Source organism: Bombus fervidus, chromosome 14 (assembly GCF_041682495.2).
Source record: "Bombus fervidus isolate BK054 chromosome 14, iyBomFerv1, whole genome shotgun sequence".
Classification (NCBI taxonomy): Eukaryota; Metazoa; Arthropoda; class Insecta; order Hymenoptera; family Apidae; genus Bombus; species Bombus fervidus.
This window is the reverse complement of record NC_091530.1, coordinates 2,691,727-2,712,273: the sequence shown is the minus strand read 5'-3', so window position 1 is coordinate 2,712,273 and position 20,547 is coordinate 2,691,727. Positions and strand designations below refer to the sequence as shown.

The following is a 20,547-nucleotide window of genomic DNA, read 5'->3' as shown; positions in this document are numbered from 1 at the left end:
AAAGCCCACATCTGTTCCTTTTCTTAACTTTCATTTTCTATATTCTTTCATTCTTTGATCTTCGCTTCTTCTCTACGTTTCTAACAAGAACAAACTATACGTATAAGGCGTGAACGTTTAGAAGGAAATTCGTGTCTAAACTTGTATCGCTTGTCAATGTGTTTTTCTTTTTTTTTTCTTTTTTCCTAACGAAACTTTTTTAATATAACAAATTAAGACTGTAAAGCGATATTAATTGTACCGTTACTACCAAGCTAAACACTATCAAAACGAACTAACTAGTCGTGATTGACCAGATACGTTCCTCTAACATTCTAACTACCCAGTTCGTAGAAATATATATGCTTACTACTTGATGGACGCGATATGTGGTGTTTATTGTGCAGGAACGCCTACTACTACTTCAACCGCTACAACGAAGCTGCAGCACAAAATGGAGATGAACGCGCTAAACGACTCAGAGGCTGGCAATGGTGGTGGTAAGGCTTGTAAATTTCTCCTCGTCCATTCACGACATCACCACCATAAGCCACCATCGTTCATGAGAATTGGAAACTTTGACAAGATTGATCTCGTTGTCTTTCTTGCGTACGGGATTCCGATCCCCGCGACCCGATCCCATGCCTAAATTTCCTCGTGAACGCTTGAAAATAGCTTTAGATGCTCGGGGCCATGATTTCGCAAGCGAAGATTCCGCAGGAACCCGCCGACAAGAAGCACTCGGTTTTTCTGCCTTGAACGGTTCGTAGCCGAACGTTTCGGTTCCGAAAAACATTCACGTGTGTCCAAGGAAATCTGTTTCTTTTCTCGGATCAGATCCTGGAATCGAAACTGTGAAGCGTACAGATATCGTGGAAACGTGGATTTTTCATAGATTCTGGCAACAGACTGTCAGATTTCAATAGAGTTGAGAAAATTAAGAAATATTAAGATTAATCTCCTCTTAGGGTTCGATTTACTGTAATATTCTCTTTTCTCTTCTTTTTTTTTTTATTTACTTGGAAACGAAGAAAAAGTTGAAATTGATTCAAAGATTATTTCTTAGTTCCTAGTTCGCTTGGAATCAAACAGAAGCGAGATTTTCAAATATCGTTTTGATTTTCCTTATACGAATAAGTATATTCGATAATCGATATTATACACGTGAATATCCTTTCAATTCAAAAAACCGTCCGCTTCGGTGCATACCTTTGAACAGCTTGTTTTTAGCATCGTGTTTTCTGCACTCTATCGCACTTTGACATTTATTCCGAGGCACCAAATGCTGTTCGATGCTCTGATCATGTTAGAATTGTTAACCATAGGCGTACAAATACTTCCTAAGTTCGTTTCACTGCTTGCATCCGATGTCCAATTTTTATCTCTGTTCTACGTTTTCGATCAGTGTTACACAAGCATCGTGAAACGCGTTCAACGATCAACGGATGAAACAAAGTTAATTTTGATCTCGACGCAGTAGAATAATAATTCACATATCGAACGATAGTATACCATCGTTCTGTTTATATTATTCGTTTTATTTTTCTCTTTGATTTCGTATAACAGAACCTGTTGGTTAAACATTTTTGGTTACCATATGGTTTTTAACAAAATTGTTTTTTCTCTTTTTAACTTTCTCCGAAATAATTTCATACAAGATACAGCTCAATCTGCTCAAAGTTCTCGAACGATGTAACCCAAATTTCAAACATCTCGAGCACGGTTAACAACTGTGCGACGTGTCCTTCTGCCAACACGCCTCTTCCTCATCGACAAGTAAAATATTTATATGCTAATTATGCCAACCGGGCTAACAAAATAACAAGTATTTGCACATGGTATGCAAGAGGAAATACAAACAATTTCTAGACATAGTAAATAAATAAACAGCAGGAGTCCGCAACGTGCTTTATAATGGCAACTATGTTTCTTCGTACATAGTCTATCAAGATTAATGTTTGTATAAATCCACTAATATACGAAGCTTGTGAACAGGCTGGTGTCTTCCTGAGAAATGGAACATAAATATTTAGCCACGCGCAACATTAATTCTCAAAGAGTTAATTATTTTCGATACAGGTGCGGACATTTCGGTTGCTTTATGATTTATTACATCCACTTCTGATTCATCGCCTCTTCCTTCGCTTTTTCTCCATTTTCCTTTTTCGTTAATCTTTTTTTTTCATATTCTTTTTTATATCGTTTAACGATACACAACAAACAGTTGTAGTAACAAAAAAAAAAGAAATTGCTTCGAAACGAAAGGTGCTTTTAAAAATGGATGTTGTAGTCTCGCGGGTCGATAATCGCGATAAGCGACTCATCTGGAATTTCCTCGACCAATCGATTTTTCGTGATACAGTATCGGTTATATCGCGTTTCTCATTTCCTCGACAGAAGACTTATTTCCTCGCACGCCGTTCCTGGCAAAAGGAAGCTGGCGAATTTTTGTGTAATCACCGAGTTCTTTCGCCGTTTCTTATCACGCAAAACCACCGTTGCAAGCACAGTTTGCAACGTTACTCCTTTAAACGACCCAAGAGACAGAGGAAAACACCTAGAACGTACGATAAATGTTATCTAATTTGTGTAAAAAGTGGGGCTCGAGATTCTTATTCAAAAGCCCGCGGGCGGGTTGAAGATTTTATAAATGAAAATGAATTTGTTAGGAGAACGAGAAGGAGGGATATTTTAATTCGATGGGACGGGCAGAGGAAATCACGCAGGAATCACTTGGTAAAAGGTATTTACTTTCGTTAACAATTCTGTTTAACGTATCCGTTTGAAATTCAACTGAATTTCAAATATTCCGTCCGCTGGTAAAGTATTTAAATTCATCGAGAAAAAAGGAAGAGATATTGGCCAAATTAACAAAGTTTTACGCCGCGGGATGGCAAAGACAAAAAATGTGCGACAAGTAGGCAATTTAATAAAAAATTCAGAAACACCGAATCTCGTTGATAAACTAAATTAAATTCAAGCTGTACCCTTCAAAACGAAACTGCGTCGAATGAAAGATTTAAAAAGAGTATTTGAAGTATCAAAAAATATGCTCCGCCTATATTATCTCTAAATCATCGTACAAAGCTAAAGAGAATAATTATGAAATACCCAAGAATACAACACGTTGTTTCTGAATTTCTCGGAATGCACGCGTTTAAAACCTGAGCAAACTGAAACTCAAACTGAAAACCAACCAAACCGACAAGGTTTCTTCGTCGTAAAAAAACAATTTAACTCGCCAAGAAAATACCTTAATTCGTCTCGTCCTTAACGCTTCAACTTTTATTTATTACGCTCGTATAAAATAAAGACTGCGGAGTGTAGAAGGAGAATTTTTATTCCGTCGAAGATAAAAATCCAAACTTGTAAACGACGAACGACGTGGCGTTTAATTTCGATCGCTTGCAAATTAATAAAACTTTGAGTTTCCCTCCGACGGCGACCAAGAAAAAGAATAAATAACGCACGAAGACCAGCTACGTATATATAGTAGATTAATCTCTTCGTTGATAATCGAGCATCACCGAAGGATACGGTTAATAAACTAACAGCGGCGTAAGTTCTGGTTGAAGGGGATGAAGGGAAGTGGCATTTCCTCTTGAAGCTCATCAGCTGGCATTACTGCGCTACGCTAATAAATAGCCGAAGTTGAGGTTGCGTTAATACCTTCTCCTCTTACACACTGGCGCACGAATTTCCTCGGTGATAACGCTATCAAGCAGTTTGCCGATCCATATCGCCGGCAACGCGTTAAAGTTTCTAGCCGAGCATCAAAGGGGAACAGCGTGTGTAACTTTCTTTTGCCGCGTAATACGGTGGCAGGTCTGACGAAAAAAGAAAAGAAGGATTTTAGAAGGACGAAGCAATTCGGGAAACGTATCGGCTTTTCTCGAGCACAGGAAAACGCGGATAGATTAGTTTACGATATCTCGTTCAATTTGGAGAAATATATATAGTAATCGGAAAGATAATATTTCTACTTGGTCGTAATCTTGTTCGTTTTAATGTCATTTGACCTATGTACTTACGATTTTTCACGTTTAACCCTTTGCACTGGGAATTTTATTTCAATTTCGTTAGCAGCAAGCTCCCAACGCTTTCGAGTGTTTTATTTAAAATTTACTTTAACTAAGAAATAAGAATTTAAATAAATAAAGGAAGAAAGAAATTCACTTAAATAGCAGTTTTATTCAAACTATTGTTGTATTTTGTAATTTTTCAGTGTATGATATATCTTGAAACAATTTCCAGCATGCAATCCTGGATTTTCTTTCGCACGTTTTACAGAAAAAGGTGGACATGAAAGAATGTCGAGTGAAGCTCGACGAAGGAGCTTCCGAGGGAAAAACTAATGTCGAGTCACACTCGACATATGAGTGCAAAGGGTTAAAGCTTAGTTAAAAGTGCAGTCACAATTTTTCTTCGTCCTAAAGTCCACTCGAACGTACTTGAGAAAATTTGCGATATCGAAATTGTTAACGTATTAACATCGTTTCTATGATAATTCAGTTTGCTAGGTTAGTTTGAGCGTTTAGTTGAGGTTAGTTAGTAGCGTATGTAGTACATAAAGGATTTTTTAATTCCGAAACCGACGAGTTTTATAAATTTTGAAATGAGCCAATTAGTTGACATTATTCGAGAACGGTGTATCTTTATTTTAACCAAATAAAAATTACGAGATGATCTATTGATTTCGCTCTGACCATATTGAAATGACTAAAATCTCGTTTATACATATACACCGCTCTGATATATTTATAAAGTATACTATAAGAAAGGAAAAGAAAAGTAAGGTACAACGTTGAAATTAGCTAAGAATTGCCAAAGTAAGTCTTTCAATTAATTGGTAGCGCGAATCATCGGAAATCATGCTCATAAACACGTTCAACGTGTTTCAGCTCGAACGAGATTGGATTATGTTAATACGCACAGCGTGGATCTAGTTAAATTTCATAGATGCCAGACGTTTCGTTTAAAAGCTTATATCCAGTTTAGGAAGTTTCTTCCATTTGATAATTTTAGAACAGAGCAAAATGAGCAATAGACAAAGAACTTGGAAACTTAATATCTACTTGTTATTAAGTTAACACAGACGGTCAATGCTTCTAACAATGTACACTAATTAGCCATGGAAGTTAGACCTCGTTTGCATCAGATAGCAACGCCAGTGGATCATTATCATATGGATACGCCATAACTGCACGAAATCAGCAGCATTCAATTTCAGTTCCTTGCTGTCTCCGTGATTATGGACGACAGAAACTAAAATTGCTAAGTGTTTCTATATATACGAATATATTCTATAATTAAATCCCATTAATTTCAAATACAAAACATTTAGTATGAAACTTATATATTAACACTAGAACTATCGGTGGTTAACACGAAGCTATTTCTACCAAAACCAATCAAAATGGCCGGCCTTTAAAAGATACGTAATAATAGAATATTTTATATTTATTGATTTATTACTTTCTTACAGGAGCAATTCCATGTTATGTAGTATATTTTTGGTATTGTTAATCCATCTGGGATCCATCATCCCTAAACAAGGATTGACACATTTATAAAATTGTAGAACAATTTATAGAACAATTTATAGAACTGTAGTTATTTTGACTGATATTGGTATAAGACCCTTGATACAAAATTATTTTCAGTTTGAATAGATAAAAAGCAAAATAAAACTCATTATATTATTCTTGTAGCTATCGTTGCGAAAATTATTACACTATTGCGGAAAAAAATATAACACGAAGTAGAAATTTTAAAATAAAATTGTAAAACCAGACAATTTTACTGGTGTGATAGTGCTAGTGTTAAATACCAACGTTTCGCTTAAAACGCATGATCTTTGAAAATGTTGATCATTCTAGGCTACTTGTTTGAGCAAACATAATTTCATCGTTTAATACTAATCGTTATTCCAACTGAGCTGATATTAACACTTTGACTGCCACGTTGATCATATATGACCTGCCACGGTGGTCATTGGTAACCAGAACACTTGAACTTCTTACAATTGTAAAAATTGTATAAAAATTAACAGTTAGGGCATTTTAAATATAATCGATAAATAGAAAATATTTTGAAATAAAAAGTGCCTCATTGAGCAATTAAACATTTTTATTAGAACGTCAATAAAAAAAGAAATGAGAACAAATCTTGCACCTAACTGTGCACTGTGTTTGCAACCATATCTTTGAGGAATAATCTACGAATATTATTATAAACACACCTTAGAAAATAATCGTAAATGCTGCTTTATAATCGTATAATTGAAATTAGAAGTATGAACATACCTTACTGTTATATATAGAAGAAGCAAATACCTTTTACTAATATCTTCTACACGTATCAACGATATATTCTGGACGTTTTGCTTGCGACGAAACGACGAATGCGAATGGTTTGTTGAAATAAACGAAGCCTTGTTACAATATGTCGCTATCGACTGTTACCAAGACGCCACGGTGGTAACCCGTGACCACCAATGAGATAAACGGTCCATTGGAGAAGAATGTTGTCTTACATCGTCACAATTTATTATTATTCTGCCACTATATGCTTTGAATAATAAAAATACTCCCGTGGCGCCCTCAACGAAACATATGATTTCAACATGGCAGTCAAAGTGTTAAACGAATCAGCTATAGATACATATCGCATCCTTGTTTCAAGAGTGACACAATTTGGAAGCACCAATTTGTTAAAAATATTCAAGCAAAAGTCTCCGAACATAGTATGGTACGGTATTTCGTGAATGTCCACAAAGGGAATAATTTCCCTTGTTGTTCCTGGAGCAAGATCAAAATCGTTCTCGTCATTTGTAAACCTCTAAAGAATCCCCAAGCACTTCCCTATAATTGCAACGTAAGAAACACGTATTCTAAAGTTAGTTTTATCACAAGAATATCATACACAAGTACCTACACTACACGTTTTCCGTATTTGATTCCGAATTGCATTTTTAAGCATACGAGCCATCTTTTCTTGTCTTCTTCGACTTTGAAAATCTCAAAGATTCAAATTTCCATCGTAAATCAAAGAAATATCGCGAACAAATACCGCAGAAATTCCACCGAATTTTTATAGCAGCGCGATTCTGCGACGCTAAAGCAAGATATATCCAGAGTACTCGACTTTTCCAGAAGCCAGAAACACAACTGTGCAAGAAAAACAACTTCCACCGCGGATGATTAAATTGTTGGAAGCAACGTATAAGCATCGTACGCGACGCGTAACGTTCTTTTCCTCGCGGAAGATTTCTCCCATCGAGTTCACCGAACTTGCCGAAACGCACATCGTTATGGAAGAAACTTCCAACCGAAGCGACGATTAAATCGTCCGACTATACGTTTTCGAAACGCCCACGAAGCACTGCTCTATGTCGACGATTAAATCTTTCGCCGGGCCATTTCCGAAGCGTCCTGTACTATTGTTACGTCCGCTCCTGGCTTCTGTCTTACCCCTCTCCGTGTTCCACCTCCCCGTTGGCCAACGATTAAATCGGCCAACCATGGAAAAAAGTTTCGAGCAATGGAAACATTTCCCAAGGTAACGAAGGAAACAATAGGTAAAACAAGGAAGCTCGCAAATAAGAGAGTAATTAGCCGTGGCGGTAGTCGGCGAGTTAATTCTTATTGCTAATGGAAACCCCTTCTGCTGACAGGGGGTGAGAGAAGAAGAAGAAGAAGAGATAAAGCGAAACGGCCCGGTTCGCGGAACACATTCCCCTAATTTAAGGACATGCAGTTTACATTAGCGGTCCCTGACTTAGCGTAACGTCGGTGTCACGAACAAAGTATAGCGGCGTTATACCGCTGTCGTATCTCATAAACTTTTCGCCGGATCGTAATCAAAGCTTAACGGGCCACCGTAAAAGAAAATGGTATCCGCGACTATAATTTCCAGTCGTGAAAGATACTTTGCAGCGCGCTGGCTCATCGGCATGTTTATCGACGTGTAACGCACCGGTTAACCGGTCCGCCGGTCGATTACGTTTGAAATAATAATGCACGCAAAAAGCACGCTATCGATCGCGGTGATAACGACCGGGCAAGGAAAAGAAATTGAGACGTGAATTTCCTTCTGATAACGTTGGAAAAGAATTTTTTTTTTTAAAGGGATATAAGCGTATATATGAAGTTGATTAAATTGCGAAAAGTATCAACGATGTAACAGCTGATTTATGAATTTTAAACTCCTGTTTTATTCGGCAAGGAAGCAGGATATGTTCGAGAAAAATTCTTTGTCGCAGAAGGATGCAAAGGAAAATAAATTGAGTTTTGTAGACGAAGTTAAACGGAGATTAAACGATTATTTATGATGTACTGATTCGATCGTTTTATATTTGCATTTTGTTAAAAGGGCAACTGATCGTGACAGAGATATGAATTTTATTTTTTTACCAAATTCGAGGAGATTTCCTCGCGAGAAACGTAAATTCTCGCTACGATTCTGATAATCGACGCCGCGAATCAGTCGTTCCACTGTTTCAATTAGGATAACAGAGGTAGTTCAAATGATTATAACACTGAATTAACAGGGTTAATATAACCTTCTGTTTCAATATTTAAAATTATAATGAACACGTCACAAAAGATTTAACGGTGATACAATTAGTTTGTTACTGTAATACTTCGACCCGACTTTATGATATTTCTCGATGTATCCGTTTGACTAAGCGACCTCGATTTTATTACTCTCAACCTCTCGATGCATTCGGCTTGAATCCTCAAATAATACTGACTACCCTTCGAATTCTTCCTTTGTCTTCTCTGGGAGACGACCCCCACCATGCTCGAGTCTCGCGACTGTTTGCGCCTATGATCAAGTATGCCACCTTCTTTGTGTAAAATAACGGACTGAAGGCGAATCGATGTTTCTAGAACTCGCTGCTTGACGACAGCTATGCGCTTATCGCTACTTTGGGTATATTTCGTCGGTCATGTAAGACGATCTGTCTGCGACACTGTAGTACCAAGGAAGACGGTTAGGAACACGGCTTATAGTAAGTCTCGGGGCGTAACATCCTTATTGGAACGGAGTATAGTAAAAACGCATAGATATACGAAATCGTAGTACGCGCGATCTGCCAGCTGATTCGAATGACATTACATTTATGTTTTATTAGATTTTCGAGCATTATAACGCAACTGCACTAGCATCAACTACAACCAGCAAGGATATATAGTAAATAGAGGAACGCATTGAAAATACGTTTCGAGCAAATGTTAACGTTAAGATATAAAAGTACATTTCCTTCTTTTGACGCCAACTGTTCTTTGATTGCAGGAAATTTCGCCTGTGGATTGTCAATTAACGTTCTGCTAATCATAACGCATCAAGCACTGCTCCACATGTTCAACATGTTCGACTAATAGGTAAGTAAATGAATATATAATATTTTCTGCGTTAAATCATTTCAAATTCAATTTGCTTATCTCTCATGGAATTTGATACGTTTTACGTTAAACTGGCCTACATCCTCTGAATAAAACATCAAAGAGTTGTAACTTTTTCAGAGCAGGATACACGTAGTTCAAGTAGCTAATTTCCATAAAATCTTTTACATTTTTCCAGCAACGATCCAACAACTTCGTCGTTGCAATTTCACAAGCATTAAACGTTATATAAATTATGCAATTCTTTACGAACTCTTTTAAAGATTATTTTAAAAAATCTCTCGCTTCGAAGTAAGTAATTAGTGAAAGCTAACCTACACGCTTCTAACGTAACAAATCTCTCTTCTACTTTGACTTTCGTCCCTACATACGTAGACGATTGTCACGTACGTCAATTCATTTAAGTGGCAAATAATTATCGCTAAAGTCCACCTCGTGCAAAGTATCGCTTTATCGACGAGATATTAGGTTGTCCGAAAAGTTTCTTTCGTTTTATAAGGAAATAATAGACGCACAATGTTCTTTGTTTTATATTAGTTTATCGAATTATGCACGAACATAGTGATAGAAATAGAACGAAATGAATCATACCTTGTTCAATAAAATAATTCCATCTAGAAGGGTCCGAAAATATCGTTCGAGGAACAATTTCCGACATAACGAAATAATCCTCGCCAGTTTTTTCACATCCCTGCGGAAAGATTGAAAATTTCTTTTTCACGTGGTTTCACGGAATTCAGAACACGAAACTGTATTCCCTGAAACACCGACAGATGTCGCAAAGAAGAGAGTAAGGAAGGAAATATCGACTTTTTCAAACGTTTACAATAGAATTATATAAACATATGAAAAGTACGTATAGAAAATTCATAATGAAATATTTGATTGCAGGTGGTCGCTTAAAACGCAGTGCAAAGCGACTGACGGACTGACGTGTGGAAGCTGCGTCGTTACGCCCTATCGTCTTATACCATGATTCATTGCCTAAGATACTTATCAACAGACACGGTGTGCCCACGTTAAATGTTGTTTGAGAAAATGCGATAGAATCGATCGTCGGACGTCGAACGCCGATCGACGTACGCGTTCGTCGTCAGCACGAGAAAGTCCTGTTTGTAACTCCGTACACATACATACATACATACGTATACATGTAAACACACGTTTAACAGACAAATACGGTTAACACACACGATAACACACAGAGAAACATACAAAGATACATTATACGCGCTGTTTAGAGTGTTATTTGTACTCGTAATGAAATTCTAGTTTATCGTGGCTAGCGTGCACACGATTTAAAACCAAAGATATAGGTAAAAAACCTGTTGATAGAAAGGAAAGACGGAGAAAAGGAGAAGGAGAACGTTCTTCGTAGTATGGCGTTGTAAATAATGTTCAAGATTTGATGATCGTATTACAGTTCGAGTCATATTGTAGACTGTGTTTGTTACTCTTCGTGTTACGTCAGATTCATAATATATTGTTTAAACGACTAAGATGTATGGAACTTTGCATACGATATACAACAAATAAGATATTATATATATACATATATAAATATAAATACGAATACGAAGATACGATTAAACGGAAGAAAAGAAAGCCGAGTGGATATATATATATATATATATATATATACATATTGATCATACGTAACTTGAATGTGTAATTATTTTAATATGTGTAAATAGCTGCGACAATATGCGGTATCAAAATGCAAGCGAAGAGGCGATTACGACGAGTATTTAGAGCAGAAGGATAACGACGATGTTGCGCGGGAAAAGAAAAATGAATTGTACAGTTTCCACGACGATATTGCGACTAACTTTATCACGTGTGTGTTATTTCTGATCGCGAAATGAAAACGTGACAATTATATTGTAACAATGTGAGAAATAAAAATATATGCTAACGAGAGGAAAACAAAATTAGAAGAATTTCGATGTACATGAGACGATAACGCTGGTAATGTCGATTTACCGAAATAGTTGGAAAGCTCGCGCAGGTATTTTTATCGTTGTATTATTATTATTATTTTAGTTAGACGAGGGAAAAAAAGAATTAGCGCATAATTTTCTTTATCTCGTTTAGTTTCTATCTTCGCTGTTCTGTGAATTACCATACCAAAGATAAACGTGAAAATACCCGATCGAACAGTGTCCAAACTGTACGCACCAAAGTTTCTCGTTGATTAAATTAGGCCTAACCTATCGAGTTGGCAACTAAGTGATCGCGGGTTTTGTCATTAGATGGTATTGACAAAGTCCGCGATCACTTAGTTGCCAAGCCAATATAATGTATCTTTCGCTACGGCATGTAACAGACGCCAGTTAAAACTTTCCAGGACGATTATACATTGACCTACGAAAAATCCAAGTTTTCCTTTTTCGATAAAAACGTATATTCTTTCGTACGTTCATACGACCGAACACGAACCAAGTATAAAAGAGAGATTTTGTTGTTGTTGTGATCGTTAATTAAATTCGACTGTTCGAGTTATCGGTAATGGAGGCTGGATGCGCACGTAGCGAATGTAACGTTCAACGGAGAGCAAAGAAAGGATGAAAAAACGGATTATAGTAGATAGAACGTTATAGTTGTAAATAAATTGCCCTCTGTAGCACTTCTAGTCCTTTAAAACACGGAAAGCCTATCGGACGAAAGGGAGGAAGAAAAGAGGAAGAAAAATTCTGTATTATAATTTCGTGTACGAACATCCGACGATTTTAATTATGCAGATGCTTGGATAAAAAAAAAAAAAAAGAGAAAAAGAAAATTTTCATTGTTTGTAAAGCGAAATACATTTCTGTACCAAAGAAATCGCTGGACGGTGTATCTTGTGTCGTTGAATATTCCAAAAAACGTTCGTATCTTCCAAAGAGATGGCGGATATGACGAAGAAAATTATCGTTCGTCTTTTCCTCTATGTCGAGAAAAGATGGAAAAACGAACGAACGATACACTTGCCGCAAGGAATATAAAGGCAAACCGAATTTATTTTCCGGGGGACGGTATCGGAAATATATGTATGTGTAACGCGTGCCTCAAATTAAAAATAGGGTAGCTGATAACTTCTCTGATGAGTTTCAAATTTTTAGCAGTCTTTGAGAAAAACGATATTTTCATAAAGGTTCCAATTTATATATACACACACATATATACATATATATATATTATTAAGTAATTGTAGCCTCGTTTGAAAAGTTTGCTATACTAATTAAATATCGTAAATATTTAATACCAATAATAATGATAATAATAATAATAATAACAATGACAACAATACGTTATCATTTTCTTTGTTAACATCGATACTCTTCGATAATTAAAATTATTAAGCGACTAATTTGCTCTCGAGAATCGAGCAACGAATGATTTTTATTTTTACTAACTGATTTTTCAAACTTATCTTACGCGGTGATTATATTGTAAAAGAATTCACGCAATTCTTCGACCTTGTCGATTTTTCCGAATATTTTCAGTAAGGTTTGTAGCGTTTGAAACATTGGATAAACTGTAACGATTTTAATAAATGAGTTCTGTTTCATTTTAACGATACACGTTCTGCTTATTCGTTTCGTTCCATCTTCGCTGCCTTTACCGGCAGGCATGTCATTTTTATTTCGCAAATTCCAACTTTGCCTGTCTGCGCGAGACAAAAGATAAACTCGTCACACTTTTACAATCGAATATCGTTAGCGTTTGTACTTGAGAATTTATTGGTTACCCTGGTTACGAAATTTTGCAAATTCCGCTCTAAAAACTCGAGTCTTTCGAGCGAACGGCTTTCGACGATAGAAACGATTGGAAAAATCGTAAATGTGTAAATAAACGATTTAAACGAGCCGACAGTTCGATCGAAATACGAAAATTTATTCGGTTATCAGGTGAAACGCTCGCACGCAAAGGGTTGACCTTCCGTGACTTTTCTTGTTTATGAAAAAATTGAAAGAAAATCGTGCGCAATTACGTTTGTTTGATTTAATCGACAGAAAATAACGGATATTAATAAAACAAATTGATATCGAATCTAAACAGATCAAATTATTAAATGTCAGCAACCTTTTGCGTCTGTGTAGTTCGAATGATCGGCATCGATACCATGTAATTTTATACGAAGCCCCCTCCCCCCCCCTTCTTACTTATGTCTTAATTACTTCTGTAAATAACGCAATTAACATGTATATTGAATTCACTTACGTGTATAGAGGTTGTAAGGAAATTTTAGATACAAATTTTTTAGAGTAATAGAACTTATTGAAAAATAATGAAAAATATTTTAATAACGACGACGATTTAACCAGCTAATAATCAACACGATGATTATTCCTTCGGTAAATGTCCAAATTCACTGGGTTACGAACGCTTCTATTTATCTATTTCTTCGATATTATGAAACTTGATATCTGTTCGAAGATAGACGATGCGAACGTGCGAAATACGAGCGATTATCGAACGTAACGTGAGACGAAGAAATTGATATTTACGTTTCTCCGGGAATCGTTCGACGTTGTTGTAGCAAGTAACCGGAGAAAACACGCGCATCTCTCATTTCTTTCAATATGTTCTATCGACGCACAAAACTTGTAGCCATAATTCCTTTGCCTCCTGTATACAGTATAAGATATTTCAAAATCGAGCAGACCGATTGTAAAAGCGAATTCTTTACGTTGAAACGTGCGCGAAGAAATTCTCACTCGGCCTTTGGATTCTGCGGTACCAAGCACGAACGGTATCGCGTACGAATCTGAAACGATCAGAAAATCGTTTACGGCGAGATATCGATAATTCTTCTCCCTTCGATGGTAGAAACGCGCGCGATATATCGAAACGAGGAGAATATGCTTTTATAATTGCTCTATGTAATTTTGAAAAATACACGAACGCGTGTACGAGTACATCGAACTCAAACAATTCACGAACACGGAACCAACAAGGTTGTTGGGAAAATTTATTTAAATCTTGAAAAAGTGAACGACGAAACGATAAATGAAAGTAATATCCAAGTAACAAGGGAAAGATAAACGTGGTCGGCGAATATCTGAATAAAATCAACCGTATCGTTGAATAATTAAACGTTGATAAATAAATTGTAAATTGTCTCGTTATTCGCGAGATTTACGCACGGATTACCAGGACACACACAAACTTGTTGAATCGTCTGGACGAGCCGTTAGACATCGGTTCGTACGGACCGAGTGTTTCGTTAAAGTCGAAAAATCGTATTTTCATTTTCTACAAATCGTGTATCGTTTGAGCCAGACGTACGTTCGAACACTGGATCAGAATTAGCAGGCGCGCAACACGCAGACACGCGACCAATTGTATCAACGTCGTATGTTATTGTAATCCATATTGTATATATCTGTGTATAAATGCGAATTAAAACGGCTATAGAGATAGATTATTTCGTACTAAATACAGACGTTTAAATCGGTGTTTCACGTATGGAATTGCATTTACGGAATGTACTCGCCTAAGCCTGCGGATACCCCGACGAACATTTCGATAGCAAAGGATTACTTATTGACTTGTTATTCCTGTTCCAGCTGAGCCTTCGTTTCGTTTCACTGCTAATTTCAAATTGTATATCGTAAACGGCACACGTCCATGCTATTACTTTTCAACGCTTTATTCGTATCGTCGTTGTCGAGCGATCAAATTTTTATCGGCGAAGAAAAATGAAAAAGCACAAGGTTTGACGATTTTCTATCACGCGATACGTGTTGATTCGTATAGATTTCTTTCGTTTATCGTACCTTTCATCCGACCAAGAAATCACAAATATTTCGAAATCGATGGCTATGCTCTCGTTTTACCTTGTACGAACGTAAAACACCTACCGATTCGAGAAACATTCATGGCCTTTTCATTACGTGAATAACTATGAGAAATTTCAGAAATCTATTTAGACGATCGTACGCAGTGCGACGGAGAAAAAAAACCATTGTCCTCTTTCTTTTTCTCGAGAGTTTATCGCTTGCAAAAGAGAATCCTACGGATTAATAACACGAACATAGAAATTATACTTTGAAATTTATCGTGAGATAATTCTTCGTTTTTTGATTTACGAAGGAAATGTTTTCCTAATGACTATTTGTATATGTATGTATATTTATATGTATGTATACGTATGTATATTTATTTATACTTTAATATTATTAATGTCAGCAAAACGACGTAAAAAGTTTATTTCGATAACGAACAAGTTAAATGCTACTAAAACGTTGTATTTCGATAGAACTGATATGTAGCGAATTTATGAAAATGAATGTTTCGTAAAAGTGTTTACGATTACTGTGGAATCGTGAAATTGTATTTGACGAAAGCCATCATAGATGATATTTCTGTATTAAATTATTTTACCATGTTATGAAACGAAAGATTAACAGAAATATGTGAAATATTCTAAACGAATGAAATGCCAATAAGAGCTTTTATCGTGATCGTTATACGTTAAGTAACACATTCGATTTACCAGTCGAGACAATTAACAGAGTATTAATTAAAAAAGCATTTGACTGCCATTACATTAGATCCTGATCATTCGTCGATTATATCATGTAAAATAATCATATTCATTTTTGCCAGGATAAACGATGAAAAGAAATTTACCCGGTATTACTGATCGTGTTAATTGAAGATATTATTAATTCAGTAATCCACACGCAGTTAATATACGAGAAAAAGGAATGGAAAAAAGTGTCACTGTGTATTTTCGCTGTTTTATAAATAAATAGAAAAATATATTACAAAACCAAAACTCTACGTGTGTTGTTTTATCTTGAATATCTTGTAAATATATTAACGTTTCACAGAAGAGAAAATTAATTATAATAGAATATATCGTACAATTGAATTGTGTCCTATAGTATATTAAATGTTACATACCGCGATTACACGTGTTGGAACTAGAATTTTTGACGTTATCCTAGAATTAAATTCAAGAATACCAAGTTACGAAGCAAACACTGATTCTACGTTAATGTCGGGAGTTGTGCTTTAGAAATCGGACACTTTAAAACGTTGCGGTCGAAAAGTTAGGATTGTGTATTTAACGTTATCCTTCGATGATAACATTGAAAATAAAAAATATAAACTAGACCACTGAGCTTACTCAACGACTGAACTTAATTACTTTTCGTCATTTTTTACCATTTATTTGATACTAGTTACATATATAATTCAAATTGAACCGCCTTACCGCGGACAAATTAACCAATCACGAAGAGCCCTATCCCCACCACCGGAGTTACTAGATCTGTGATGCGACCATGGTCAAAACATGGAACACGATACACAATTTCATTTCCGATCTATTCCGTAGCTCGTCTGTGACTGTACACGTGTACCTGTAAATAGATATATTACTTTGAAATCCACCTTTAAAATTGTCTGATTTTTTTTAATAACGTACGACGTTAACTTGTCATATCATGTTCTACATATCTAACTACATATCTATCTCTTAATTTATCTGTGGCTGTAGCTCATTCATGTTTTTATGGCTATACACTAAGTAACTAATGTTCATACGCGCCTACATGCGCGTACGGATAGTATAGTGGGTGTTTGTTCCTTGCATAATTCGTACGTTAACAAATATTGTGATTTATTGACATAAAAATTCGGATAAACATGGATAATGACAAAAGTACTATGCTGGCAGTTCTGCAGCTACTTAGAAAATATAATTTGAAGGTATTTGTCAAAGAATTTCGTCATTTAAACTGTTCTAACCTTAAACATTTATATAAACATCAAATCTTTATTTAAACAACTCTTGTACAGTTTGATATTTTTATACGAAAAATATATATGTAATATGCAAGCATGCATTATAATTGTATAAATATTATTCTTACAGGGAACGGAGGAATTATTTAAAAAAGAAGCAAATTTGATAGATATTTCTCCGGATGAAGCTCAACAAACCGATTCTGAGGTGAACAGTGTTCTTTCTGCCTACAAAAGCGAGGGAGATCCTGCTTTATATGAGAAAGCATATAGCGAACTAAAAAAATTTGTAGAAGGATCTTTAGATATATATAAGGTAGATTATTTAAATTTAAAAATGCATAATAAACTTTACAAACTAATAGAAATAATATATTTGTTCTTGTTAAATGACAGCATGAATTAGGTACAATTCTATATCCAGTTTTGGTACATATGTACCTTGAATTGGTTTACAATAATCATTCTGAAGAAGCAAAGCAATTACTGGAAAGATTTGGTGGAAATTTAGAGGAATATTATCAAAATGACTTGAAAAGATTGTCCAATGTCACAAAACGTGAACAAATGGCTGGGAATGAATTAACCGACACTTTCAAGTATATATTAATAAACTTTAATGATTATATGTATAATATGTAATTTTATGATATAAATAATTTGTAAAATTTTCTACAGATCTAATCAGTTCATAATCAGAATGTCGAGGGATACACTATCTATATTAAAAAGACATTTGCAAGAGAAGAAGCACTGCGTGTTGTTAAATATTATACAAGAGCATCTTTATTTTGACATGTACGAAGGAGTAGCTAGGAATAAACAGCAAATTGATGCCACATCAGGTGCAATGGTTGGTGAAGCAACAAGACAAGGTAATTTATTCAAATTAAATGCCAAAACTTTTATAAAAACATGTTTTTTATTTAAACTATAACTTTTAATTTAGACAATAAGGCGAAAGTATATTATGGACTTTTGAAGGAACCAGACATTCAATGTATGCCTCCAAACGAAGAAGAAGAGGATGATACAGGTGGCATAGACGGGGATAAACCAAAGAAGAAGAAAGCTAAAAAGGATCCATTATTTTCTAAGAAAACTAAATCGGATCCAAATGCACCACCTGTTGGTAGAATGCCTTTGCCCAACTTGTAAGTAACTTTATTCATACATTTGTTTCTTATATTCTTATATAAGAAATAACACAATCTGATCATAAGTATAGAAAAGACGCGGACAAGTTGGAAAAAGGAAAAGCATTGAGGGAAGCATCGAAACGCGTCGTACTTGGTCCTGATACTTTGCCATCTATATGCTTTTACACGCTATTGAATGCGGTACATAGGTAAGTATACGTACATATTAGTTCTATACAAAGAAACGGTAACATGTAATGTTGATATGTAATACGAGATTTAGTGTGACAGCAGCTGAAGTAGCAGAAGACTCGAGTTTGCTGGCTATTGGATTTGGTGATTCTTGTATAAAGGTCTGGAGTCTGGTTCCACAAAAATTAAGACTGATGAAGACAGGAGAACAATTACAGGACATAGATAGAGAAGCAGGTAATATCTCTTTTCATTCAATGAAGTTATGATATTTTGAATACGATAAACTGTTAGAATTTAATCTTGAAGTTAAGATTAATAATCTGTGGAAGACACAATGTTTATGTTGAAATAATATTCAGTGACGTTTATTAAACACAACTACAGAACCTGATGTATATAAACGAGTGATGTAATTAACAACGTATGCAAGAATTGTTTATTGTTGGCCAGTTACTCTCAGACTAGACATGAGTATGACCTGTGTAAGTGTCCTGTTCAAACGCCTGTGTGGGTGTTTGTGTAAGGGTGCTTATGTCTATGCGTGAAATATCGTTGTATTCCAACATAAACATTTTATATTACTAACGCGTTTATATTATGATACAGACGACGTACTAGTAAGAATGATGGACGATCGTACAGCAGAAACATCGAGATCGTTATTCGGGCACAATGGTCCTGTATACAGTCTATCATTTAGTCCAGACAGAAATCTCCTTCTTTCGTCATCCGAAGACAGTACAGGTGCGTTTTAAAACGATGTGTTAATTACACTTAATAACTATTGTATTATACTTATATTATATTGCAGTGAGGCTGTGGTCTCTGCATACATGGACGTGTGTAGTATGCTACAAAGGACACTTATTCCCAGTATGGTGTGTAAGATTTTCGCCTCATGGTTATTATTTCGCAACTTCCTCTCACGACAAAACCGCCAGACTCTGGGCAACTGATTCTCATCAACCACTTCGAATATTTGCCGGTCACTACTCAGACATAGATGTAGGTTTATATTCGTATAACTTCAAATGCTAAATGTGAATCAAAATGACAAATTAATTTTGTTTTAGGTAATACAGTTCCATCCGAATTCAAACTATGTAGCAACCGGTTCCAGCGACATGACAGTAAGATTGTGGGACTGCGTAAACGGCAGCCAAGTCAGGTTAATGACAGGACACAAAGCTCCGATTTACTCCCTTGCCTTTTCCGCAGAAGGGCGATTTCTTGCTTCAGCCGGTGCTGATCACCGTGTTTTAGTTTGGGATTTAGCACATGGTCATCTTGTCGCTGCCTTATCGAGTCATTCGGGTACTATTCATTGCTTATCATTTAGTAGAGATGGGAATATTCTAGTCTCAGGTTGGTCATATTCCTTACTTACATTTTCTTTTTGATAACCATGAAACAAATAGAAGTAAGTTACAGTTTGTATTATCATTTTAGGATCGTTAGATTGTACGATCAAGTTGTGGGATTTTACAAAACTCGCTGATGAGATGAGTTTGGAGGATGTAAATGTTTCACATAATCCGGATGTAAAAACGAATACAGAATCATATCTCCTTCGAACGTTCGCGACAAAAAACACTCCTGTGTTAGCGCTACATTTTTCGCGAAGAAATTTACTCTTAAGCGTCGGAATGTTCGAGTCAACTTAGCAAACATAAATGTCTTTCAACGAATTTTATCATTACTGATGGCATATGGTTTGATATATCGGATCAACATTGTTGTAAATTACGAATGTTTATTAATAAATTTTTTCATATTGATCATGCAATGTACCTGAATTATACCTAATAATAATGTATTGAATTAAGGTTCTAGAGACTATATTTATATATAATCAGGATATTTAAGTATCGTACAGTTCAAAATATAAACAATCAAAATATTTTAATACTTTTTTTCTTTCAAATAAATTAGTTTCGTTCGTACTACGATTATTTTACATATTCGATTAAAATGAAAAGCAAATAAGATAGAAAAAATCGACTAATTTGTTACGAATTGTTTAGCGTTAACGAATAAAGCGTAGACTATATTGTTTGTCTGAAATCAACGGAACTCTAAAGACA

General features: G+C 35.6%; 2 protein-coding genes across 2 annotated transcripts in view; both read left to right on the top strand.

Moving 5' to 3' along the window:
• Positions 1-12,950, top strand: part of LOC139994567 (uncharacterized) — a gene marked incomplete at its 5' end in the record, with an annotated part of 54,823 nt that extends 41,873 nt beyond the window's left edge. Inside the window, 3 exons of the mRNA XM_072017362.1 lie at positions 387-479; positions 9,280-9,368; positions 10,281-12,950. Of these exons, the coding sequence (XP_071873463.1) occupies positions 387-479; positions 9,280-9,365 (179 nt within the window). The remainder of the gene's footprint in view (positions 1-386; positions 480-9,279; positions 9,369-10,280) is intronic.
• A 3,921-nt stretch (positions 12,951-16,871) lies between these two features.
• On the top strand, positions 16,872-20,249 carry Taf5 (TATA-box binding protein associated factor 5). The gene is made up of 11 exons (XM_072016260.1): positions 16,872-17,093; positions 17,260-17,445; positions 17,526-17,728; positions 17,808-18,004; positions 18,079-18,283; positions 18,358-18,477; positions 18,552-18,697; positions 19,070-19,207; positions 19,275-19,468; positions 19,537-19,828; positions 19,913-20,249. Exons 1-11 carry the CDS (start codon positions 17,031-17,033, stop codon positions 20,125-20,127), a joined length of 1,959 nt encoding a protein of 652 aa, XP_071872361.1. The 5' UTR covers positions 16,872-17,030; the 3' UTR covers positions 20,128-20,249.
• The last annotated feature ends 298 nt before the right edge of the window (positions 20,250-20,547 follow it).